This window comes from Pristiophorus japonicus, chromosome 22, assembly GCF_044704955.1.
Source record: "Pristiophorus japonicus isolate sPriJap1 chromosome 22, sPriJap1.hap1, whole genome shotgun sequence".
Taxonomy (NCBI): Eukaryota; Metazoa; Chordata; class Chondrichthyes; family Pristiophoridae; genus Pristiophorus; species Pristiophorus japonicus.
In genome coordinates, this window is record NC_091998.1 from 29183988 (window position 1) to 29209457 (window position 25470).

Below are 25470 nucleotides of genomic sequence, written 5' to 3' on the forward strand. Positions count from 1 at the left end.
CCTCCTTAAGTACTCTGGGATGCAGTCCATCAGGCCCTGGGGATTTATCAGCCTTCAATCCCATCAATTTCCCTAACACAATTTCCCGACTAATAAAGATTTCCCTCAGTTCCTCCTCCTTACTAGACCCTCTGACCACTTTTATATCCGGAAGGTTGTTTGTGTCCTCCTTAGTGAATACTGAACCAAAGTACTTGTTCAATTGGTCTGCCATTTCTTTGTTCCCCGTTATGACTTCCCCTGATTCTGACTGCAGGGGACCTATGTTTGTCTTTACTAACCTTTTTCTCTTTACATACCTATAGAAACTTTTGCAATCCGCTTTAATGTTCCCTGCAAGCTTCTTCTCGTACTCCATTTTCCCTGCCCTAATCAAACCCTTTGTCCTCCTCTGCTGAGTTCTAAATTTCTCCCAGTCCCCAGGTTCGCTGCTATTTCTGGCCAATTTGTATGCCATTTCCTTGGCTTTAATAATATCCCTGATTTCCCTAGATAGCCACGGTTGAGCCACCTTCCCTTTTTTATTTTTACGCCAGACAGGAATGTACAATTGTTGTAATTCATCTATGCGGTCTCTAAATGTCTGCCATTGCCCATCCACAGTCAACCCCTTAAGTATCATTAGCCAATCTATCTTAGCCAATTCATGCCTCATACCTTCAAAGTTACCCTTCTTTATGTTCTGGACCATGGTCTCTGAATTAACTGTTTCATTCTCCATCCTAATGCAGAATTCCACCATATTATGGTCACTCTTCCCCAAGGGGCCTCGCACAATGAGATTGCTAATTAATCCTCTCTCATTACACAACACCCAGTCTAAGATGGCCTCCCCCCTAGTTGGTTCCTCGACATATTGGTCTAGAAAACCATCCCTTATGCACTCCAGGAAATCCTCCACCACCGTATTGCTTCCAGTTTGGCTGGCCCAATCTATGTGCATATTAAAGTCACCCATTATAACTGCTGCACCTTTATTGCATGCACTCCTAATTTCCTGTTTGATGCCCTCCCCAACATCACTACTACTGTTTGGAGGTCTGTACACAACTCCCACTAACGATTTTTGCCCTTTAGTGTTCTGCAGCTCTACCCATATAGGTTCACATCATCCAAGCTAATGTCTTTCCTAACTATTGCATTAATCTCCTCTTTAACCAGCAATGCTACCCCACCTCCTTTTCCTTTTATTCTATCCTTCCTGAATGTTGAATACCCCTGGATGTTGTGTTCCCAGCCCTGATCATCCTGGAGCCACGTCTCCGTAATCCCAATCACATCATATTTGTTAACATCTATTTGCACAGTTAATTCATCCACCTTATTGCGGATACTCCTTGCGTTAAGACACAAAGCCTTCAGGCTTGCTTTTTTAACACCCTTTGTCCTTTTAGAATTTTGCTGTACAGTGGCCCTTTTTGTTCTTTGCCTTGGGTTTCTCTGCCCTCCACTTTTCCTCATCTCCTTTCTGTCTTTTGCTTTTGCCTCATTTTTGTCTCCCTCTGTCTCCCTGCATAGGTTCCCATCCCCCTGCAATATTAGTTTAACTCCTCCCCAACAGCACTAGCAAACACTCCCCCTAGGACATTGGTTCCGGTCCTGCCCAGGTGCAGACCGTCCGGTTTGTACTGGTCCCACCTCCCCCAGAACCGGTTCCAATGCCCCAAGAATTTGAATCCCTCCCTGCTGCACCACTGCTCAAGCCATGTATTCATCTGCGCTATCCTGCGATTCCTACTCTGACTAGCACGTGGCACTGGTAGCAATCCCGAGATTACTACTTTTGAGGTCCTACTTTTTAATTTAGCTCCTAGCTCCTTAAATTCGTCTCGTAGGACCTCATCCCTTTTTTTACCTATGTCGTTGGTACCAATGTGCACCACGACAACTGGCTGTTCTCCCTCCCATTTCAGAATGTCCTGCACCCACTCTGAGACATCCTTGACCCTTGCACCAGGGAGGCAACATACCATCCTGGAGTCTCGGTTGCGTCCGCAGAAACGCCTATCTATTCCCCTCACCATCGAATCCCCTATCACTATCGCGCTCCCAATCTTTTGCAATGATGTCCTGGGGCTGGGATGATTGACCTCCAACAACCACAACCATCTTCCTTTTGTACTAGGTATGACTCCAGCCAGTGGAGAGTTTTCCCCTGATTCCCATTGACTTCAGTTTTGATGTTGCACTCGGTCAATTGCTGCTTTGATGTCGAGGGCAGTCAGTTTCTCCTCACCTCTGGAATTCAGCCCCTTTGGCCATGTTAGGACCAAGGCTGTAATAGGGTCTGGCGCCGAGTGGTCCTGGCGGAACCCAAACTGAGCATCGGTGAGCAAGTTATTGGTGAGTGAGTGCCACTTGATAGCACTGTCGACGACACCTTCCATCACTTTGCTGATGATTGAGAGTAGACTGATGGGGCGGTAATTGATTGGATTGGATTTGATTTGTCCTGCTTGTTGTGGACAGGGCAAACCTGGGCAGCTTTTCACATTGTTGGGTAGATGCCAGTGTTGTAGCTGCACTGGAACAGTTTGGCTAGAAGCGCGGCTAGTTCTGGAGCACATGTCTTCAGCACAACAGCTGGAATGTTGTCGTGGCCCATAGCCTTTGCTGTATCCAGTGCACTCAGCCGTTTCTTGATATCACGTGGAGTGAATCGAATTGGCTGAAGACTGGCTTCTGTGATGATGGGGACCTCAGGAGGAAGCCGAGATGGATCATCCACTCGGCACTTCTGGCTGAAAATGGTTGCAAACTCTTCAGTCTTGCCTTTTGCACTTGTGTGCTGGGCTCTGCCATCATTGAGGATGGGGATATTCATGGAGCCTTCTCCTCCCGTTAGTTGTTTAATTGTCCACCACCATTCACGACTGGATGTGGCAGGACTGCAGAGCTTTGATCTGATCCATTGATTGTGGGATCACTTAGCCCTGTCTATAGCATGCTGCTTCCGCTGTTTAGCATACATGTAGTCCTGTGTTGCAGCTTCCCCAGGTTGGTACCTCATTTTTAGGTACTCCTGGTGCTGCTCCTGGCATGCTTTTTGGTACTCCTCACTGAACCAGGGTTGGTCCCCTGGCTTGATGGTAATGGTAGAGTGAGGGATATGCCGGGCCATGAGGTTACAGATTGTGGTGGAATACAATTCTGCTGCTGCTGATAGCCCACAGTGCCTCATGGATATCTGAAGATACAAAAATGTGCTCCCCTAATCATCATCATCATGGGCAGTCCCTCGGAATTGAGGAAGACTTGCTTCCACTCTTAAAATGAGTCCTTAGGTGGCTGAACAGAGCCACAGTCTCTGTCACAGGTGGGACAGATAGTCGTTGAGGGTAAGGGTGGGTGGGACAGGTTTGCCGCATGCTCCTTCCGTTGCCTGCGCTTGATTTCTGCATGCTCTCGGCGATGAGACTCGGTGGTCAGTGTCCTCCCGGATGCACTCCCTCCACTTGGGGTGATCTTTGGCCAGGGACTCCCAGGTGTCGGTGGGGACGTTGCACTTTGTCGGAGTCTTTGAGGGTGTCCTTGAAACGTTTCCTCTGCCCACCTTTGGCTCATTTGCCGTGAAGGAGTTCCAAATCCGTTCTGCACAATATTTGAACAAAAAGCTGCTGTTTTGACCATCAACTTTAAAAAAAGGTTATATATGTAGACAATGAATAAAAGATGTTGAGATAGGTGGGGTCTCTCTGCTCTTTAAGACGCCTGCTGTGGGGGATGTGTGTCGTGGTTGATTTCCATAAATCCCGAGTTTCTGACATGAACAGATCTTGATGTCGTGACAGAATCTCCCCAGCACTGGGACGTCAAAGGGCTCGAAACGGCACTTTCCCAAACCTTCTGGCAGATCTCAGGTTGCAGATACGGCTGAGTGACGGATGAGGGGCTCGGGGGACGAGAGAGGTGACTCGATAATGTCGTCATTTGCTGCTGGGTGATCCGGGATGGCCCACTCTGTGCCGATGCCAATCAACAAGACAGCCACTGCAGGTGAAAGGTGGAAATGCTGAGTATAATCATTTGGATTTAAAGCGACATTTGTTTCCCCAGAGGAGTTATTGAATTAACATTGCCGTGCGGCGTAAGCGATACCGTCAAATCGTGGTCGTGTCACTGGACTAGTAATGGACAGAACGTGGGTTCAAATCCCACCGTGGTAGTTTGCCAATTTGAATTCCGTTTTTAAATTAACCTGGAAATATAAAGCTGGTATCAGCATAAGTGACCTTGAAGCTGTGTCAAAACCCAACTGGTTCACTAATATCCTTCAGCGATGGAAACCTGCCGTCCTTGTATGGTGTGGGCCTACTTGTGACTCCAGTCTGGCACCAGTCTGCTCCTAACTGCCTGTTGAAGCAAGCCACTGAAATACTGCGACACTGCAGCAGTTCAGGACCCACAATCACCCCTCGGGGCAACTAGGGATGGGCAATGAATGCCGACCTTGCCAGCGACGCCATGTCCCGAGAATGAATAAGTTTGACCGTGCGATAGTGACCGTCTCGGGCGTGGTGTGATTGCTGCAGCACTGGATCCGTATTAAGATTTAAAAAATGACGTGGTTCATCTTTTGATGGAGTGTGGAAGGAGGGCCCTCCCTGGCTCTCCCATCACTCCGTGCACTGGCTCTCTGATTGCCCCGGGCCCCAGGACTCCGCTGACTCGGGGACCTGGCTCTCCGCTGACTCAGTCCCCGGCTGTTCAACACCTTGGGCCCTGGCTGTCCGCTGGCTCGGGGACCCCGGCTCTCCAATGGCCCTCGGCCCCGGCACTCCGCTGACTTGGGGAAGTCTACACGAGCCAGTGAAGCACGAGTTGCTGCTCCGGCTTGTGCAGGACGGGCCTCGAGAGGTTTCAGCTGGTCAGAAACCCGGTTGCCAACGACCAGCACTGGTGCGTCAGGGAATTGATTGGTGACTCCTGTCTCTTCCAGGGGTACGTATCCATCTTGCTGCTGAGCTGAGGGCCTCGGTCACCGAGGGAGGTGATATATTATCGTTATCGTCACAGGCAGTCCCGCGAAATCGAGACTTGCTTCCACTCCTTTTATATAAAAAAAAAAGTTCTGAGGTGACTATACAGCCCAAGACGGGAATTACAGTCTCGGCCACATAAGGGAGAGTAGCCAACTCCACCCTGGATTCTCAAAACGCATCGCAGTCTTCAGTATCTTATCTTAAGAGTTCCATGGGGCGGAGGGACTGAGAGTACGATACATGCTGGGCCTTTTTTTTTAAAAAGAAAGAATTTCAGGATGTACTTTGGCGCACAGCAAGCTCCCACAAACAGCAATGCGATAGCGACTGGATAATCTGTTGCGTTGATTGAGGGATAAATATTGGCCAGGACACCGGGGATAACTCCCCCTGCTCTTCTTCGAAATAGTGCCGTGGGATCTTTTACATCCACCTGAGAGAGTAGATGGGGCCTCGGTTTAACATCGCTTCCGAAAGACGGCACCTCTGACAGTGCAGCACTCCCTCAGCACTGTATTGAAGTGTCAGACTATATATTTGTGCTCCAGTCCCTGGAGTGGGACTTGAACCCACAACCTTCTGACTCGGAGGCGAGAGTGCTGCCCACTGATATTTTGTAGAGCCTGTATGTGGTTATTTATTAAGATATTATGTATGCTGATTAAATGCAATTGATGTTCTCTGGTCACAAACATCCTGTGGTATTTCTCGCCAGTGTCTGCTCACAGTTGATTTGATCTGGTTTATTTTTTGATTTGCCCGAGTCTCGGGTTGCCAACTCTCCAGGATTGCCTTGCATTCTCCAGGAATCACATTAATCTCCAGGATACTGCCGCAAGCAAACCCGGGAGAGAAATCAGCGGGGCAATAAAAACCAGTGCTTTTTATTTCATTTCACAGAAAGAGGCCATTTGGCCCATCATGACTGTGCCGGCTCTTTGAAAGAGCTATCCAACGAAAGAGCTATGCCTCGCTCTTTCCCCATAGCCCAGCGCATTTTCCTTTACAAGTATTTATCCAACTCCCTTTTGAAAGTTGCTACTCAATCCGCTTCCTTTTTGTTTAATTTTCAAAGATGCTTCGTTATAAAAAAAATATTGGAGATAAGGGTGACCAAAGGTTGTTTGACCGAGTGGGTTGGAGGTGGGAGGCCATGAGATCAAACCAGTCAGTCAGTCATAGGCGGTCCCTTGAAGCGAGGATGACTTGCTTCCACGCCAAAAAAGGATGAGTTCACAGGTGTTTCAATGAAGGACCTAATATTCCAGGTCCTGAACTACAGGGTGGAAGATGCCTGTGCATGGATTTTTTTAACGTGTGGTGGCTGGTGTACAACGGCCACCACACGGGCTTGACCGAGCTAGGTCTTGGTCCAGTGACAAGGATTAACCAAGACGACTGGAGACCAGCTCTGCTGCACGGACCTAGTGTGCACACGTGTGATCAAACCTCCAGAGATGTGTCCAACCACAGTTGCCAACCCTACCTGAATCCAGAACAGGCAAATAACCTTGGGCACTGCCTGATGGTCTGTATTAAGCCGATGTTGACGGCAGAGTGGTTGTGATGTGTTGGATCTGACTGTGCTGCAATGTTAAAGTGGCTGCAGTGCTGTGGTAACCTGACTTGTGTGGTGTGATGCAGGTAGGCAGCCCGACCTCCGTGACGGCACCTCGCAGTTTCTCACGGACCTCGGTCAGTCCCTCGGATCAGGATATCTGCAGGTAATTCTCGCTCTGGGAAACCTTTCAATGAAACTCGATTGTTTCCTCATCAAGTTAGCACCGTTAATATCCTGGGGCCTCCCACCCCCTTTCTGAGGGCTCAGTGGGTGAGTTCCTGTTTTGTGTAGCACGGGTGCCATACAGACTGCAATCCTTTCCGCTTCAGTACCTGGTCTGGGACTAGTTAAGCTCAACCATTGGGGGCATTACAATTGGCAGCAGTGTGACTGAACTTGGAGGTGGAGGGAGGAGGAGGAGGTGGAGGGAGGAGGAGGGGGTGAGGGTTAGAAAGCAAGGTTCCCGCTCCCCTTATTCAAGCGGTCTGTGTTGGAAATGTCACCCGTGTGGCTCTCAGTTGAGATCAGTGCTGACTGTGATGCTTCAACAGTTGAATAGTCCCACAGTCTTGGCTCACTGATAAAAGGACCGAACAGCTCCCACTCCCCTACACCCCAAGCCAGATCGCGACATGACACAACACTTTGAGGAGAGGGGAGAAAATTGGAGGGAGTGACAACATTTGGGGATGATTTTTTTGCACAATGTATAACTGTTTTTTTTTTTCTCCATTCTTGTGTTGTCAAAGAGCTAATATAAGTTCCACGGGTGACTTTGAGGCAGCGGGTGATGCGATATATCCTGAGTTGTTTTCATGTTTGTTCTTTTCCCATCTTTCTCCTGTCTGTTCCCGATGCCCGCTCCCCCTGCGTGCAGTTCAAATGCAATTCCCTCTGAGCAAGTGCCGCACAGTCCACTGCAGACTGCTGTTGTCCTGCTGAACAGCCCCCAAAGCAGAGCTGCTTTGGCTCCAGGGGCTGCCGCTGCAACCATTCTATGCCGAGACGCGCCGCAACGAGCGAGGAAGCTGAGCTCATTTGGGGAGGAGTTGGCCCGTCTCCTTTGTCCCAGGAAGCTGGCCGCAGACCGTGGGGAGGTGAAGCACTCCAAGTCCCTCAACGATGTCCACACGAAGCCCGACCGGTCAGCGAGCCGCCTGAGCTTTGTCGACAGGGCGTGCTCCGATGGAAAGTTAACGCCCGTCCCGGAGATGAGCTCCCTGGCCAAGAGACCGCAGCACAGCAAACAACGAGAGCATCATTGCAAGCCGCTGAGATCCAGCCTGAGCTCCCAGATGCTCCCCTTCGCCTCGGCTCTCTCAAACAGCCGTGGGACTCGGGATGGTCTCCGCGTTGTTGAGGTCGCAGTCACCGAGGGAGAGCCCGGCGGTCGGATGTCCTACCTGTACCGCCTCATCGCCCCTCCCTCGCACGCCTCGAGCACTTGCACTCTGAAGAGGTTTCCTGAGCCAGGGAGGAACGGCGCTCGTTTGCCTGTTGCACATTTGTCCAGCGACTCCTTCTGCTCCGAGGACATTGGAGATGATGATGTCTTCGAAGAAGAATCTGCAACCCAAGGTCCTCTGCTGGAAATCGAGCATGAAGACCTGCGAGCTCCCCTTTGCTCATTTGAAGGAGACAGTGATCTTGAGCGTCCTTCCCTGACATCTGTAAAATGGCGCCCCTCGCCCCCTCTATCACCATCTTGGGAGGTGTGCAGGTTGGTTCTTCAAATAATAGCCCCTCCCATTGCCCCCTTGATTCTCTTAGTGTCCTCTCAAAATGGAATCCCCTGCGCCTCTCCCTGTGCTATATTGTTCCTTTCAGTTGTAGGCTACAACACATAGTGCTTTGTAGAAGCTTGCCTTCACAACTGCTGCTTGTCCCCTTTACCTATTTTAACAGGACACTGTTTTGGAACTTAAAGTGAAAACTGACTCCTTTCAATTTTACTGAGGGAAAGAAATAAAGCCGAGAATCAAATTACTTTCAGCTAGGGTGAATCTGAAAACAACAAATGCCTCCAAATCTAAGGGAAACGCTTTCAAACGATTTGTGGCCTCTAGTGGCTTTTGATTGATGTCCCTTGCTGCACTCCTGCAGAGGCGATGGAGTTTTAATTGGTGGCTCGGGGTATCGTAAGGGAATTAAGATAATTGATCAGAAAGTAGCCAGAGTTTCCCCTCAATGACTGTTACGGCGACTCCCATTGTGCACAGGTTGTCGCCTCCCATTGTAAGGTGGCGATCTCCGACCTTTGACCTCTGTTATTGTATTGAAGGCTCTCTCTCTCCCCTCCTACCCCTCAGTGGCCTGTGAAAACCCTGTGATGCTCACATCTCCGGAACAAATTTAAAACAAAATGATTTGGCGATGGGCCACTTTTAACACGTGCTTCTTTACTGTATCTAACTAAATACCAGAGGTGTTTCTTTGCTCCTGAAGGGAGCTCTCCAAGAACACAAAGTGTAGAGCGGGAAGGCGATATAGCGTGTGGTACTTGAGTACTGGCTGTGTGCTTTGAGACCCCTGGCCTGTGCTTCAGTTAAACACCTCCGCTGCCAAAATGGCCCTTTTGTTTGTTCGGAAAGATCAAACTACCACTGAGGGATGTCCCCTTCCCATTCTCCTGTACATAAGAATTAGGAGCAGGAGTAGGCCATTCGGCCCCTCGAGCCTGCTCCGCCATTCAATGAGATCATGGCTGATCTTCTACCTCCACACCACTTTCCTGCACTATCTCCATATCCCGCAATTCCCTTAATATCCAAAAATCCATCGATCTCCATCTTGAATATACTCAAAGACTGATCCTCCACAGCCCTCTGGGGTCGAGAATTCCAAAGATTCACCACCCTCTGAGTGATGACGTTTCTCCTCATCTCAGTCCTAAATGGCCGCCCCTTTATTCTGAGACTGTGACCCCTGGTTCGAGACTCCCCAGCCAGAGGGAAACATCCTCCCTGCATCTACCCTGTCAAGCCCTGTAAGAATGTTGTATGTTTCAATGAGATCACCTCTCATTCTTCTAAACTCTCGAATACAGGCCGAGTCTACTCAATCTCTCCTCATAGGACAATCCCCCCATCCCAGGAATCAGTCTGGTGAACCTTCGTTGCACTCCCTCGATGGCCAGTATATCGTTCCTTATCTGTACTTGCTCCCCTTCCTCTCCTTTCATCTCAATCTATTCCACCTCAGCCACAGCTACTGTATATTCCACATCCAGTTCGGTTCTCCGCATAAACTATGACTCTGCTCTCGTGTGAGCCCATTTACAAATCTCCTGCAAAACCCAGTTTGGTGAACAATGTAGCAGGAGGTTGTAAAATGTTATGTTTTGAGAATGGAGCCCCTTTTTCCAGTAACTCTTCCGATAAAGCGTCCTTAATACCCGTCGCCACGCTGGGCTATAGCTCGTAGTTTGTTCCCGTGTCGTCGTGAAGATAACTGAAGGTTTGGGTAAGGCAAATGGAGATGTAGAGTCAGTCATCCCGATAGGCTGCTGCTTTGGTTTGGGAGAGATGCCAAGTTCAGTTCAGTGGATGGCTGCAGATTGCAACTAATTGGTTCTGCTTTCATTCAGAATATGTCACTGTGAAGGAGATGATGAAGGCCCCCTCATTACGCCCTGTCATTGCACTGGGAGTCTCCGATACGTCCACCAGGCCTGCCTACAGCAGTGGATCAAGAGCTCGGACACCCGGTGCTGCGAGCTCTGCAAATATGAGTTCATCATGGAGACCAAATTAAAACCACTGCGGAAGGTGCGTATCAAATGAAGCTTTGCCGAGTAAAAACTGAGATAAGGAGGAATTTCTTCTCCAGCGGGTTGTAAATCTCTGGAATTCGCTGCCTCGGAGAGCTATGGATGCTGGGTCATTGAATAAATTTAAGACCGAGATAGACAGTTTCTTAACCGATAAGGGAATAAGGGGTTATGGGGACTGGGCAGGGAAGTGGACTTGAGTCCATGTTCGTATTAAATGGCAGAGCAGGCTCGAGGGGCCGAATGGCCTACTACTGCTCCTATTATGTTCTTATCTACACTAGATCTTTTACTTTTAATCCAAAGCTAGGGGTCATCAATATAACCTAGTCACCAATAAATCCAACAGGGAATTCAAGAGGAACTTCACTCAGACAGCGGTGAGAACGTGGAACCCGCCACCACGGGGAGTGGTTGAGTTGAATAGCATCCAAGGGGAAGCTCAACAAATACATAAGAGATAAAAACAGAAAATGCTGGAAATCTCAGCGGGTCAGGCAGCGTCTGTGGAGAGGAAGCAGAGTTAACGTTTCGGGTCGATGACCCTTCGTCAGAACTGGAGAGTGTTCGGAAAGACCAGATTCTTAACCAGCACCGAGAGGGGGAGGGGAAGAAAGAACAAAAGGGAAGGTCTGTGATAGGGTGGAAGACAGGAGAGATTAGAGAGACAAAAGGGATGATGGCCCAAATTCAAATGGTAATGCCAGGAGTTAGAAAAACATTAGTCGAGATAGGGTGTGAATGGCGGGATAATGACCAACTTCCATTAGAGACACGGAGAAAAAAAGAAAGAAACTGGCTCGGGGGTGGCGGCGGGGGAAGGAGCCAAAGATTGGCAGAGGTTATGGTCTGAAATTGTTGAACTCGATGTTGAGTCCAGAAGGCTGTAAAGTGCCTAAACGAAAGATGAGGTGCTGTTCCTCAAGCTTGCGTTGAGCTTCGTTGGAACAGTGCAGGAGGCCGAGGACGGAGAGGTCAGAGTGGGAATGGAGCGGAGAATTAAAGTGACAGGCGACCGGGAGCTCAGTGTCACACTTGTGGACTGAACGGAGGTGTTCCGCAAAGCAGTCACCCAATCTACGCTTGGTCTCCCTAATGTAGAGGAGACCACATCGTGAGCAGTGAATACTAAATTGACAGAAGTACAAGTAAATTGCTGTTTCACTGACATGAGGGAGCTGGGAATAGATGGCTATACAGATAGAGTTAGGTGCAGAGGGGTGGGAGAGGGCTGGTCTGGAGCATAAGCACTGGCACAGACCAGATGGTCTGTACATTCTATGTAATCTGCCTATGGAGCAAATGTTAAATCGAGATTGATGAGAGTTAACGAAACAAAGAACCCTCTTTTGAAAAGCCGGTATGAAGATGGCACGTGCTGTGAATTTGAATCGTGGTTGAACCCACCCATATATGAAGGGGGGGGCTGGGGGCTCAGTCATCATGTCAATGGAAGGACAGAGTTTATTCTTGGCTAACCGTTGTGTATTTGACCCCATCAGAGGTCACGTGGGTCAGACTATAACGTGGGTGCGGGCTCATGCCAATAGCGGTATAGCTGGGCTCTGTCCTGTGTTTTGGGGGTTGTGGGGCGACGGAGTGCAATATGGCGGCATTAGGCAGCTGCTGGGGACCGGTGCCAGTCGGTCCAGCCAAAGATTGAAGATCGCTTCTAAAAAATGTTTTAAATGGTCATTTTCCAGGAAGGAAATTGGTCTTTCTCCCTTTGGTGCACCCCCCCCACCCCGCCCCCACATTAAGGTAATGTACGTCCGTGTGAAGGAGGCGCACGGTATGTTGGGGGAATCAGAAGCCATACCGCAGGGAATTCTGTGGGACATGTCGTTCCACCAGTCTCGCCTCTGATTGTCATGAATTCAACTGTCATTGTAACCCATGTATAAGCTGACCTAAGTTGTATACCTTGAGAACATTGACCACAGGGGGCAAACTTGTGGGAGACACACCTAACCTGGACTTTCCAGTGTAAAAGGGGAAGCTCCACCCACCGTCAGCCTCTTGAGGTAAAGATAACTGGTCACAGAGTGACCTTCTCTCAAGTATGGGCCTCGTGTGCATTTATACTGTATAGTAAGGACATATTATTGGCGACGAGAAACTTGGAATTAAACCACGCGAGCATGGTCACGAGCTGCACAGAAGAGAGGTACTGTGTTGGTGATGATTGGAACGACTTTATTGAGACTACAGCAAAGTTTTGTCACTAAGGAATGGTTGGGACAGGATTCGGCCGACAAACGCAGGGCTCATCTCCTGACGGTTTGTGGATCCAGAACGTACTCCCTGATGAAGGACCTTCTAGCGCCAGAGAAGCCAGCAGACAAGACGTTCGAAGAGCTCAGTAAGTTGATCGGGGAACACCTTAAACCGGCGAGCAGCATGCACATGGCGAGACACCGGTTTTACACGCACCGGCGGCGAGAAGGGCAAAGCGTTCCTGACTTCGTGGCAGACCTCCGGCGACTGGCGAGCCTATGTAAGTTCCCAGATGCATGCAGAGCGGAGATGCTGCGAGACTTTTTTATTGAGGGCATCGGGCACGCTGGAATTTTCAGAAAACTGATTGAGACCAAAGACTTGACCTTGGAACCCGCGGCTATGATAGCCCAGACAATTATCTCAGGGGAGGAAGAGACCAGAATGATTTATGGCAAAAATCTTGGCTCAATGCGGCAAACGACCAGGGAGCCAACATTGTTAACGCGGCACGCAGTTCTCTAGGCAGACAAGGGCAATCGGACATGCCCCAGCATGCAGTCGAACCCAAAGGGGGAATTTAACAGAGACAATGACTAGCTGAACGGCGATTCATGCCATCGCAATGGACAATGCGGCCAGTAATGGGGCCATCAACACCTGTTAATGGTGCGCTTAAGGACAGTTTCAGAGACGATCGACTGGTAACGCACCTTTTGTTTCCAACAATGGGGCCTCCAGCTCGTGCTGGAGGTGTGGAGGCAAACACCCAGCCAGAGCTTGCAGGTATCAGCAATATACCTGCAGAAACTGCAACATCAGCAGTCACTTGGCGCGTATGTGCAGGAAGCCTGCAGCCAGGTTGATGTACGAGGAGGACGGGCTCAATGTAAGCCCTACGAGGCCAAATGAACGCTGGGGGAAATCGCTGGAAGCTGAAGTTCAGCGAGTTCATGTGGAGCACATATACAGTTCATATACCAGGACGCCACCGATAATGATGAAAGTGCTCCTCAATGGCATCCCAGTATTAATGGAGCTAGATATGGGTGCCAGCCTGTCCCTGATGAGTATCAAACAGTTCGAAAGGTTGTGGGTGTCCAAGGCCAGGAGACCAAAATTATTGCCGATTTGACGCACTGCTACGGACATATACAAAGCAGATCATTCTGGTGCTAGGCAGCGCCACAGTAGTCGTGACCCACAAAGATTCGGAGAACAGGTTGCCACTCTGGATTGTCCTGGGGGACGGTCCCGCACTACTGGGGAGGAGTTGGCTTGCTGTCATGAGCTGGAAATGGGACGATGTTAATGCAATTTCCTCTATGGAGCGAGTATCATGCTCACAGGTCCTGGACAAATTTGACTCATTATTTCAACTCGGCATCGGAACTTTCATGGGAACCAAGGTAGTGATTCACATAAACCTGGACGCCAGGCCAGTACACCACAAGGCCAGAGCGGTACCATACGTGATGCAGGAAAAGATAGAATGCGAATTGGACCGCCTGCTGGGCGAGCCCGATTGTGCCAGTGCTCAAGGCGGATGGGTCGGTCAGGATATGTGGCGATTCCAAGGCCACCATCAATCGGGTGACACTCCAAGACCAGTACCCGCTCTTTGTGACGCTATCCGGTGGCAAACTTTTTTCAAAATTGGACCTGACCTCAGCTTACATGACCCAGGAGCTGGCGAGTGAGTTGAAGAAGCCGACCACAATCACGACACACAAGGGGTTGTTTGAGTACAACAGATGGCCGTTTGGGATTCGTTCGGCCGCCGCGATCTTTCAGCGAAATATGGAAAGCCTCCTCTAGTCGATTCCAAGGACGGTGGTTTTTCAAGATGACATCCTCATCACATGTTGCGATACTGAAGAACACTTCCACAACCTGGAGGAGGTGCTACGCAGACTGGACCGGGTAGGGCTGCGATTGAAGAAGGCGAAGTGCGTCTTCCTAGCTCCAGAGGTAGAATTCCTGGGGAGGAGGGTAGCAGCAGGTGGGATCAGACCCACTGCGTCCAAAACGGAAGCGATCTAGTGAGCACCCAGACCCCGTAACATGACGGAGCTGCGTTCGTTCCTGGGGCTCCTGAACTATTTTGGCAACTTTCTTCCCAAATTGAGCATGCTGTTAGAGCCGCTACACGTGCTCCTACGCAAAGATCGCGATTGGGTCTGGGGGCACAGCCAGAAAAGGGCTTTTGATAGAGCACGCAACTTGTTATGCTCCAACAAACTTAACGTTCTATAACCCGTGTAAGAAACTAAATTTAACGTGTGATGCATCGTCCTATGGGGTCGGGTGTGTGTTGCAGCATGTGAATACCAATGGTCAGTTACAGCCGGTAGCTTATGCCTCCCGAAGTCTGTCCCGGGCAGAAAGGGGCTACAGGATGTTAGAAAAGGAAGCGCTGGTATGTTTATATGCAGTTTAAAAAAAATGCACCAGTACCTGTTTGGCAGGAAATTTGAGCTGGAGACAGATCACAAACCCCGAACGTCCCTTTTGGCCGACAACAAGGCCATAAATGTGAATGCATCGGCCCGCATACAGAGGTGGGCACTTACGTTATGACTACACAATTCGGCACACACTGGGCACTGAAAACTGTGCCGATGCACTCAGCAGGCTACCACTAGCCACCACTGAGGGGGCAGCTGAGCATGATGCTGAGATGGTCATGGCTGTTGAAGCTTTCGAAAACGAAGGCTCACCTGTGACAGCCCGTCAGATTAAAGTCTGGACAAATAAAGACCCGCTACTGTCTTTAGTTAAGAAATATGTCCTGAATGGGGACTGGGCAGCCACGTACGGGGCATGCCCTGAGGAGTTTAAACCGTTTTATAGGCGCAAGGATGAACTCTCGATTCAGGCCGATTGCCTACTGTGGGGAAACCGAGTAGTCATGCCCCAGAAGGGCAGAGAGGTGTTTATCAGAGAACTTCACAATAGGCACCCGGGCACTGTCATGATGAAGGCAGTTGCCAGGTCACACGTTTGGTGGCCAGGGATAGATGCAGACCTGGAACTTTGTGTTGCAGGTGCAACACGTGTGCTCAGCTGGGCAACGCACCCAGGGAAGACCCCCTTAGCCCCCGGTCCTGGCCCGCCAAGCCATGGTCACGCATCCATGTGGACTACGCAGGCCCTTTCATGGGGAAAAATGTTTTTGGTTGTAGTAGACGCCTACTCCAAATGGATTGAGTGTGACATTTTAAATTCAAGCGCATCCTCTGCCACAGTAGAAAGTTTACGGGCAATGTTCGCCGCCCATGGTCTACCGGATGTATTGGTCAGCGACAATGGCCCGTGCTTCACAAGTACTGAATTCCAGGCTTTCATGGCAGGCAATGGAATCAACCATGTCAGAACAGCACCGTTCAAGCCGGCCTCAAACAGCCAGGCGGAACGAGCAGTGCAGATAATCAAACGGGATGCTCAGAATCCAAGGGGGTTCCCTACAAAGCCGCTTATCACGCCTCCTGTTGGCCAATAGATCCTGACCACACTCGCTCACAGGGGTTCCACCCACAGAGCTGCTAATGAAAAGGACGCTTATATACCCTACTATAAAAGAAATTGTTGAGAGCAGGCGTCAGTCACAATGTGACTACCATGACAGCAATGCGAGGGCGTGATGTATTGATGTCAATGACCCTGTTTTTGTCCTTAATTGCGCTGCAGGGCCCAAATGGCTCGCAGGCACTGTGATTGCCAAAGAGGGAAATAGGATTCTGGTAGTTAAACTTAGCAATGGACAAATCTGCCACAAACATGTGGATCAAACTAAAAGGAGGTTCAGCAATCCCATAGAAGAAGCAGAGGAAGAACACGATGTAGAGTTTACTCCACCACAGGTGACCGAACACCGGAACCAAGTGGAGGAGAGCCCAGTCACTGTGGGCAGTCCGGACAGGCCTGAGGCACCGCAAACAGCAGACACTCAGGCCAGCGCCCAACAACTGGAGCCCCAACTCAGGCGCTCTACAAGGGAGCGTAAACCACCAGAGACGTAACCTGTGATCCCAATAAGACTTTGGGGAGGGGGGGAGGTGATGTATTCAACTGTCACTGTAACCCATGTATAAGCTGACCTAAGTTGTACACCTTGAGAACACTGGCCACAGGGGGCGAACTTGTGGGAGACACTCCTAACCTGGACTTTCCGGTATAAAAGGGGAAGCTCCACCCACCGTCAGCCTCTTGAGGTCTTGGTAATAAAGGTAACTGGTCACAGAGTGACCTTCTCTCAAGTATGGGCCTCGTGTGCATTTATACTGTATATAGTAAGGACATATTACTGATGCCATCTGGAAAGGGTGCGGACGCAAGAAGGACCTGCTCTCTCCGCCTGAGGGAACCCCTGGCACAGGACAGTAGGCCAGCGACCCAACGCAACTGGGCCCTGCCCCAATTTCTGCCTCTGTCGGCCCTGACATTGTCCTCGGAAAGGCAAAAGCCCGAAGGGCCCATGGCACATTATATCGAAGAACAATTTATCCCTTAACCAACATCACTAAAAGAAACAGATTCCCTGGCCATTATCACATTGTGGGAGCTTGCTGTCTACAAATTGGCTGTGCTTTCCTGCATCACAACAGTGACTACACTTCAAAAATACTGAATTAGCCATGAAACGCTTTGCGACGTCCTGAGGTTGTGAAAGGTGCTATAGAAATGCAAGTTCCTGCCTAGTTTTCTCTCTCTCTCTCTCTCTCTCTCTCTCTCTCTCTCTCTCTCTCTCTCTCTCTCTCTCTCTCTCTCTCTCTCTCTCTCTCTCTCTCTCTCTCGATCCTCCTAGCATGGGGAGTAGACCTGCTTCGAGAACCAGGGAGATGATGCATCACCTGCCCAACGGTCGGGGTGGTGCGAGGGTTGAATCTATCTTTGTCCATCACTCTAATCACAAAGAAAGAACTTGCACACACAAAGTGCCTTTTACATGCTCTGGATGTCCCAAAGTCCCTCATAGCCAGTGAAGTAGTTTTGAAGTGTAGTCAGTGCTGTTACATAGGCAAACATGACAGGCAATTTACGCACATCAAAGTCCTACAAACAGAAATGAGACAAACGACTGGATTATCTCTTCTAGTGATGATGGTTGAGGGTTAACTATTGGCCAGGACACCGGGGAGAGGTCCCCTGATTCGAATAGTGCTGTGGGATCTATGACATCTCCCTGAGCAGATAGACCGGGCCTTGATTGACCCCTCAGTGCAGCACCGAAGTGTCCCAAGTCCAGGAGCCTATGTGTTTAAGTCCAGGAGTGGGGCTCGAACCCATAACCTCCAGCACAGGCCCGAGAGCTACCAACTAAGCCAAGCTGTGTGTCGATGGGTTTGTGCTTGGCAGCCCTCCATATCTAGCGGAGTAAGTGTGAAGTTGGATGGAGTGAGTGTTTTGAAGCCCAATAAAGTCTCTCAGTTTTCACCTTCCTTTCACAGTGGGAGAAATTGCAGATGACTTCAAGTGAGAGGAGAAAGATTCTGTGCTCAGTAACGTTCCATATCATTGCAATCACCTGCGTGGTGTGGTCGCTATACGTCTTGATTGATAGGACGGCTGAGGAGATTAAGCAAGGCCAGACCAGCGGTATGTACAATTCTCTCTTCCTTTCTCTGTGTATACCTGATCACCACACAGCCTTTTTTACATTCAGAAATCTCTCGCCTTCCATGAATGTGTTTAAGTTATGTTTGAGTGTCAGCCGTGGCTCAGTGGGCAGCACTTTCCTCAGAGTCCGAAGGTTGTGGGTTCAAGTCCCACTCGAGAGACTTGAGCACATAAATCTAGGCTGACACTCCAGTGCAGTGCCGTGATGGGGCACTAAAGTCTTTCTCTTGGTTTTGGACAGGGCAATTCAGGTTTTTTTGGGGGGTGTGGGGGTATGGGGGAGGGGGTACTTGTGAGGGGTGCAGCTGGACAAAAAAAACGTCTGTGTCTCCGATGGTAGATTGTTAAACTGACCGTGAGGATCTATGAAAAATCTGATCCCGCATATTTAAAATGGCTGCCCCGTCACGTACCTGTGAATGGAGCAAGAAAGTGGGATTAGGCTGGATGGTTCTTTTTCAGCCGGCATGATACAATAGGCCAAATGGCAGCCATCTATGCCGTAAATTTCTATGGTTCTATCTATGAGCACCACCTGAAGTGTATCACACTTCAAATAATTTTTATTTTTTTTTTATTTTTTTTCACCCCATATTTTTTCCTACACAAGAGATTAGTGTGCAAAATTAAAGCACATGGTATTGGGGGTAATGTATTGACGTGGATAGAGAACTGGTTGGCAGACAGGAAGTAAAGAGTAGGAATAAACGGGTCCTTTTCAGAATGGCAGGCAGTGACTAGTGAGGTACCGCAAGGTTCAGTGCTGGGACCCCAGCTATTTACAATATACATTAATAATTTAAACAAAGGAATTGAATGTAATATCTCCAAGTTTGCAGATGACACTAAGCTGGGTGGCAGTGTGAGCTGTGAGGTGGATGCTAAGAAACTGCAGGGTGACTTGGACAGGTTAGGTGAGTGGACATATATATGGCAGATGCAGTATAATGTAGATAAATTTGAGGTTATCCACTTTTGTGGTAAAAACAGGAAGGCAGATTATTATCTGAATGGTGAGAGATTAGTAATAGGGGAGGTTCAACGAGACCTGGGTGTCATGGTACATCAGTCATTGAAAGTTGGCATGCAGGTACAGCAGGTGGTGAAGAAGGCAAATGGCATGTTGGCCTTCATAGTAAGAGGATTTGAGTATAGCAGCAGGGAGGTCTTACGGCAGTTGTACAGGGCCTTGGTGAGGCCACACCTTGAATATTGTGTACAGTTTTGGTCTCCTAATCTGAGGAATGACATTCTTACTATTGAGGGAGTGCAGTGAAGGTTCACTAGACTGATTCCCGGGATGACAGGACTGACATATGAAGAAAGACTGGATCGACTAGGCTTATATTCAATAGAATTTAGAAGAGTGAGAGGGGATCTAATAGAAACATATAAAATTCTGATGGGACTGGACAGGTTAGATGCAGGAAGAATGTTCCCAATGTTGGGGATGTCCAGAACCAGGGGTCACAGTCTAAGGATAAGGGGTAAGCCATTTAGGACCAAGATGAGGAGAAACTTCTTCACTCAGAGAATTGTGAACCTGTGGAATTCTCTACCACAGAAAGATGTTGAGGCCAGTTCGTTAGGTATATTCAAAAGGGAGTTAGATGTGGCCCTTACAGCTAAAGGGATCAAGGGGAATGGAGAGAAAGCAGGAACGGGGTACTGAAGTTGCATGATCAGCCATGATCATATTGAATGGTGGTGCAGGCTCGAAGGGCCGAATGGTCTACTCCTGCACCTATTTTCTCTGTTTCTATATGTGTGTTTCTATATGTTGCTAAGGAGCACAGTGCTGACATGGTATTAATAACGTGTTTTGAATATGTCGCTGCAGGTATTTTGGAGTGGCCATTTTGGACTAAGCTGGTGGTTGTGGCAATTGGATTCACTGGGGGACTTGTGTTCATGTACGTCCAGTGCAAAGTGTATGTGCAACTGTGGAAGAGACTGAAGGCGTACAACAGGGTCATTTACGTACAGAACTGCCCCGAAACCAGCAGGAAGAGCGCAGTGGAGAAACCACCACTGGTGGAGCAGAACTTTGAGAATAAGGAAGCCCCTTCAGTTCAACGGTCTGAGATTAACTCTCTGCACTGCACGGAGCCTGAGCATTGTGGGGTGGGAATACTGAACGTCTAGAGTTTACACTACATGGACTCTCTGTCTGTCTCTGTCTCTCTCTCTCTCTCTGTCTCTCTCTCTCTCTCTCTCTCTCTCTCTCTCTCTCTCTCTCTCTCTCTCTCTCTCTCGCTTTCTCACTGACCCTCCAGTCTCGTCACAGCCAAGCTGGCACAGGGTGAGCTGGGCTTCTGATATTTGGAAACCCCGTTTCTTTAAATTGAGACTTCAAGAGATCAGTACTACTGAGGTGGTCACTCGCTGACGTCACTCCGACCCCAACAAAGACTGCGTTTCGCCAGTGACTTTGCAAAAAAAAAAAGCCCACAATACCAGAAACGGCGAGTTCAGTCGCAAATCAGCACTTTTAATTAGTTTTCTTTGTTTTTAAATTGTGTTCTGTGAGAGTAAAAATGTTTGGCTCTAAATCGGATTGTATGAAAATCGCTGTCCCGATACCTTTTTGTTTTACACTGAAGAAATAAAAATAGTTTTCCAAGAAAATCTTACTATCTGTGGAACAGGGAGAATTAAACCACAAGGCAGTCAATGTTTATTATTTTCAATTTATTCTTTCAGAGGGTCCTTGTCAGATATTTTAGACACAATTCCACTGACTACATCTCGAAGTGCAATTATTCCCGTTTTTTTTTTGTTCAATTGTTTTTTTTTAAAAACATTTTCTAATGTTACCATATTTAGAAATCAGCTCCTTTTATTTTTTTTCCTGCTTTGTTTTGGATATTTATTTGAAAAAAAATGTATAAAATGATGCACTTGGGAAGGTGGTAATCAGACCTGAATTCCTTTTATATACAGGTTTGTTATTTAGTCATGTTTAAGCAGCAGAGAAAGGGAAGCAATTACTACTTCGATAAGTTATTAATATAAATTTTAAGATATCATTTATTTCTATTTGTTTATAAATGTCGCACCTTTTTGCATCTAAATTTTTCTAAATTTGTAATGCTCACTTGCCACCGACCTTTGAACTCCAAGCACAGCATGACCACTCACCATTGACCTTTGAACTCCAGGCACAGTCCTTTTTGGGTAGGCTGCACATTCAAGATGGCTGAGTTCTCACCAGGGCCCACGGCGCCGTTGAGACTAAAGCCAAACTCCATTCTGTTACTGGGGATCCTGGAATGATGGCCGTGTGTTTTTGAGATAGAATTCCACGCCTCCCATCCATTTTGCCATGACGACCATAAATTAGCGGCCTTGTTTATTAGCGAACCCATTTTCTTGTAAACTCAAATTGTGTGTTTTGTTTCTAAATCGAACCGTTCTCAAAAAATAGAGATGCATTTTACAGCACAAAAATCAACCAGCTATCATGACTTGGAAAAAGATTCAGCAAAAAATATGCTTGTAACTTTTGTTTTATTTTTAAATACCAGCCCAGTGAGGATACTGCCTTTATTTCCACAAACGGCACTAGCCTGTACTGGGATTCCGGGATTTTATTTTATTTTTAAAAAATATTTTTAAGTTAAATCCAAAGCTTTTGAACTGATGCCCACTGCTGTTCAAGGAGTGGTCAGGGCCACTTGGGGATTATAAACCACCTAGTTAATTAGTTGGGTGAAAGGAATTTCTTGGTGCAGTCACTTGTACTGTATTTAAAATGTATAGTTTTGTATTTCATTGTGTTCTTTTTCACAGTACAGTATTAAATGTATAGTCTCATACATTGTCACATAGTTTCCCAATAAACTTTGACTTTGTTTTATGAGTGATTGGTCCAAGATCTTGGATAGGCATTCAGGTTCTCTCTCTCTCTCTCTCTCTCTCTCTCATACACACACACACACACTTTCTCTTTCTCTCTTTTTCGCTCTCTCTTTTTTTCTCTCGCGCTCTCTCTTATATTTTGTCCTCTGCAGAGACTGACTAGATGATGCAGGCTATTGAACGCTGGGTGGCGTCACAATCCTGTCTTCACCTGATCTCCACACGTGCACTTTCAGGTACAAGTCAGCGGATAGTGATTGAGCGAGGGCTTGCTAGCTCCTCCTCCTCCCCCACACCCCGGGTCTTGAGAATCATGCTATACTCCAGCCGCTACCTGTAACGCACAGGGTGGTCTATCACAAACCAATCCGATGGCCTTTATAGAGACCATTATAGAATGATACAGCACAGAAGGAGGCCATTCGGCCCATCGTGCCTGGGCCGACTTAAAGTACGATCCAATTAGTCCCACTCCCCTGCTCTTTCCCCATAGCCCTGTATTTTTTCCCCTTCAAGTATTTATCCAATTCTCTCGAGAGTTATTATTGAATCTGCCCCACCACCCTTTCATGCAGCGCGTTCCAGATCACAACAACTCGCTGCACAGAAAATGTCCTCTAGTCACCTCTGGTTCTTTTGCCAATGACCTTAAATCTGTGACCTCTGGTTACCGACCCTTCTGCCACTGCAAGCAGTTTCCCTTTATGAATGGTTTTGATAGAGTAAATAATGTTGAACCTCTCCAGCAAATCTCCCCTTAACCTTCTCTGCTCTAAGGAGAACAACCCCAGCTTCTCCAGTCTCTCCACACAACTGAAGTCCTTCATCCCTGGAACCATTCTGATAAATCTTTTCTGCGCCCTCTCTATGGTCTTGACATCCTTCGTAAGTGCGGTGCCCAGAATTGGACACAGTACTCGAGCTGGGGCCTAACCTGTGTTTTATAAAGGTTTAGTGTAACTTGCTTTTGTACTCCATACCTCTATTAATAAAACCCAGGATCCCATATACTTTTTTAACAGCTTTCTCCACCTGTCCTGGCACATTCTAAGCCTTGTGTCCGCACACTCCCAGGTGTCTCTGTTCTTGCACCTACTTTAAAATTGTACTATTTAGGTTCGTCGCGTATATGGTTAGGATGAGGGGAGTTGGAGTTTAATTCGTGTATGCGAGGGATGGACTTGAAGGAGCTGCTCTCCCTGAGGTCACTGCTCATTTGGGGAAGGGGAATTGTGTGATCACTAGCGGCTTGCACGTGTTCTTTTGATGTTGGGAACAAAATGGAGCTGATATTACCCGACGTACCCGGCGTAAACAACCACCCTTCCACCGTTGTATCCATTCCTGGGATGTGGCTGTCAAGACCAACATTTATTGCCCAGTCCGAGTTATCCTGATTTTATACAAGTGCGTGGCTTGCTAGGCCACTTCAGAGAGCAGGTAAGAGTCAACTGAGAGACTGGGGGGGAGGGAGAGGAGGGCAGAGCGGAGGAGGAGGAGGGGGGGGGGAGAAGAGAGAGAGAGGGTGGTTGGGGCGGGGGGAGTGGTGGGGTCAGGGGAATGGTCGGGAGGTGGGGTGGGGGCAAGAGGGGGGAGGGGGCGAGACTGGAATGGGGTGAGGATGCGGGGGATAGAGTAGGAGGGAGGGGTGGGGTGGAGGGGTAGGGTAGGGGGGTAGGGTGGGGTGGAGGGGTAGGGAGGGGAGGGGTGGGGTGGAGGGGTAGAGTAGGAGGGTGGAGGGGTAGAGTAGGAGGGTGGAGGGGTAGAGTAGGGGGGGTAGAGTAGGAGGGGTAGAGTAGGAGGGGGGAGGGGTAGAGTAGGAGGGAGGAGGTGTAGAGTGGGAGAGGGGGAGGGGTAGAGTGGGAGAGGCGGAGGGGGAGAGTAGGAGGGGTAGAGTAGGAGGGGGGAGGGGTAAAGTAAGAGATGGAGGAGGGAGGGGTAGAGTGGGAGGGGGAGGGGTAGAGTAGGAGGGGGGAGGGGTAGAGTAAGAGATGGAGGAGGGAGGGGTAGAGTGGGAGGGGGGAGGGGTAGAGTGGGAGGGGGGAGGGGTAGAGTGGGAGGGGGGAGGGGTAGAGTGGGAGGGGGAGGGGTAGAGTGGGAGGGGGGAGGGGTAGAGTGGGAGGGGGAGGGGTAGAGTAGGAGGGGGGAGGGGTAGAGTAGGAGGGAGGAGGGGGGAGGGGTAGAGTAGGAGGGAGGAGGGGGGAGTGGTAGAGTAGGAGGGAGGAGGGGGAGGGGTAGAGTAGGAGGGAGGAGGGGGGAGGGGTAGAGTAGGAGGGAGGAGGGGGGAGGGGTAGAGTAGGAGGGGGAGGGGTAGAGTAGGAGGGGGAGGGGTAGAGTAGGAGGGAGGAGGGGGAGGGGTAGAGTAGGAGGGAGGAGGGGGGAGTGGTAGAGTAGGAGGGAGGAGGGGGAGGGGTAGAGTAGGAGGGAGGAGGGGGGAGGGGTAGAGTAGGAGGGAGGAGGGGGGAGGGGTAGAGTAGGAGGGAGGAGGGGGGAGGGTAGAGTAGGAGGGAGGAGGGGGGAGGGTTAGAGTAGGAGGGGGGAGGGTTAGAGTAGGAGGGGGGAGGGTTAGAGTAGGAGGGGGGAGGGGTGGAGTAGGAGGGGGAGGGGTGGAGTAGGAGGGGGAGGGGTGGAGTAGGAGGGGGGAGGGGTGGAGTAGGAGGGGGAGGGGTGGAGTAGGAGGGGGGAGGGGTGGAGTAGGAGGGGGGAGGGGGGAGGGGTGGAGTAGGGGGAGGGGTGGAGTAGGAGGGGTGGAGTAGGAGGGGGGAGGGGTGGAGTAGGAGGGGGAGGGGTGGAGTAGGAGGGGGGAGGGGTGGAGTAGGAGGGGGGAGGGGTGGAGTAGGAGGGGGGAGGGTGGAGTAGGAGGGGGGAGGGGTGGAGTAGGAGGGGGGAGGGGGGTGGAGTAGGAGGGGGGAGGGGTGGAGTAGGAGGGGGGAGGGGGGAGGGGGGAGGGGTGGAGTAGGGGGGTGGAGTAGGAGGGGGGAGGGGTGGAGTAGGAGGGGGGAGGGGGGAGGGGTGGAGTAGGAGGGGGGAGGGGGGAGGGGTGGAGTAGGGGGGTGGAGTAGGAGGGGGGAGGGGTGGAGTAGGAGGGGGAGGGGTGGAGTAGGAGGGGGGAGGGGTGGAGTAGGAGGGGGAGGGGTGGAGTAGGAGGGGGGAGGGGTGGAGTAGGAGGGGGGAGGGGTGGAGTAGGAGGGGGGAGGGGGGAGGGGTGGAGTAGGGGGGTGGAGTAGGAGGGGGGAGGGGTGGAGTAGGAGGGGGGGGGGTGGAGTAGGAGGGGGGAGGGGTGGAGTAGGAGGGGGAGGGGTGGAGTAGGAGGGGGGAGGGTGGAGTAGGAGGGGGAGGGGGAGGGGGGAGGGGTGGAGTAGGAGGGGGGAGGGGTGGAGTAGGAGGGGGGAGGGGTGGAGTAGGAGGGGGGAGGGGTGGAGTAGGAGGGGGGAGGGGGGAGGGGTGGAGTAGGAGGGGGG

The 25470-nt window shown here is 49.9% G+C and overlaps 1 protein-coding gene across 2 annotated transcripts in view; it reads left to right on the plus strand.

The window, feature by feature from the left end:
- The window catches only part of marchf8 (membrane-associated ring finger (C3HC4) 8), a 61407-nt gene extending 39350 nt beyond the window's left edge, over window positions 1-22057 (plus strand). Inside the window, exons 3-6 of one of the 2 annotated variants that reach the window (XM_070865420.1) lie at window positions 6627-6706; window positions 10130-10310; window positions 17980-18127; window positions 19989-22056. In XM_070865420.1, the coding sequence (XP_070721521.1) occupies window positions 6627-6706; window positions 10130-10310; window positions 17980-18127; window positions 19989-20293 (714 nt within the window). In that variant the 3' untranslated portion in view covers window positions 20294-22056. Of the gene's footprint in view, window positions 1-6626; window positions 6707-10129; window positions 10311-17979; window positions 18128-19988 lie in introns of both variants that reach the window. The other variant, XM_070865421.1, reaches the window with a different exon arrangement.
- Window positions 22058-25470: the final 3413 nt, after the last annotated feature.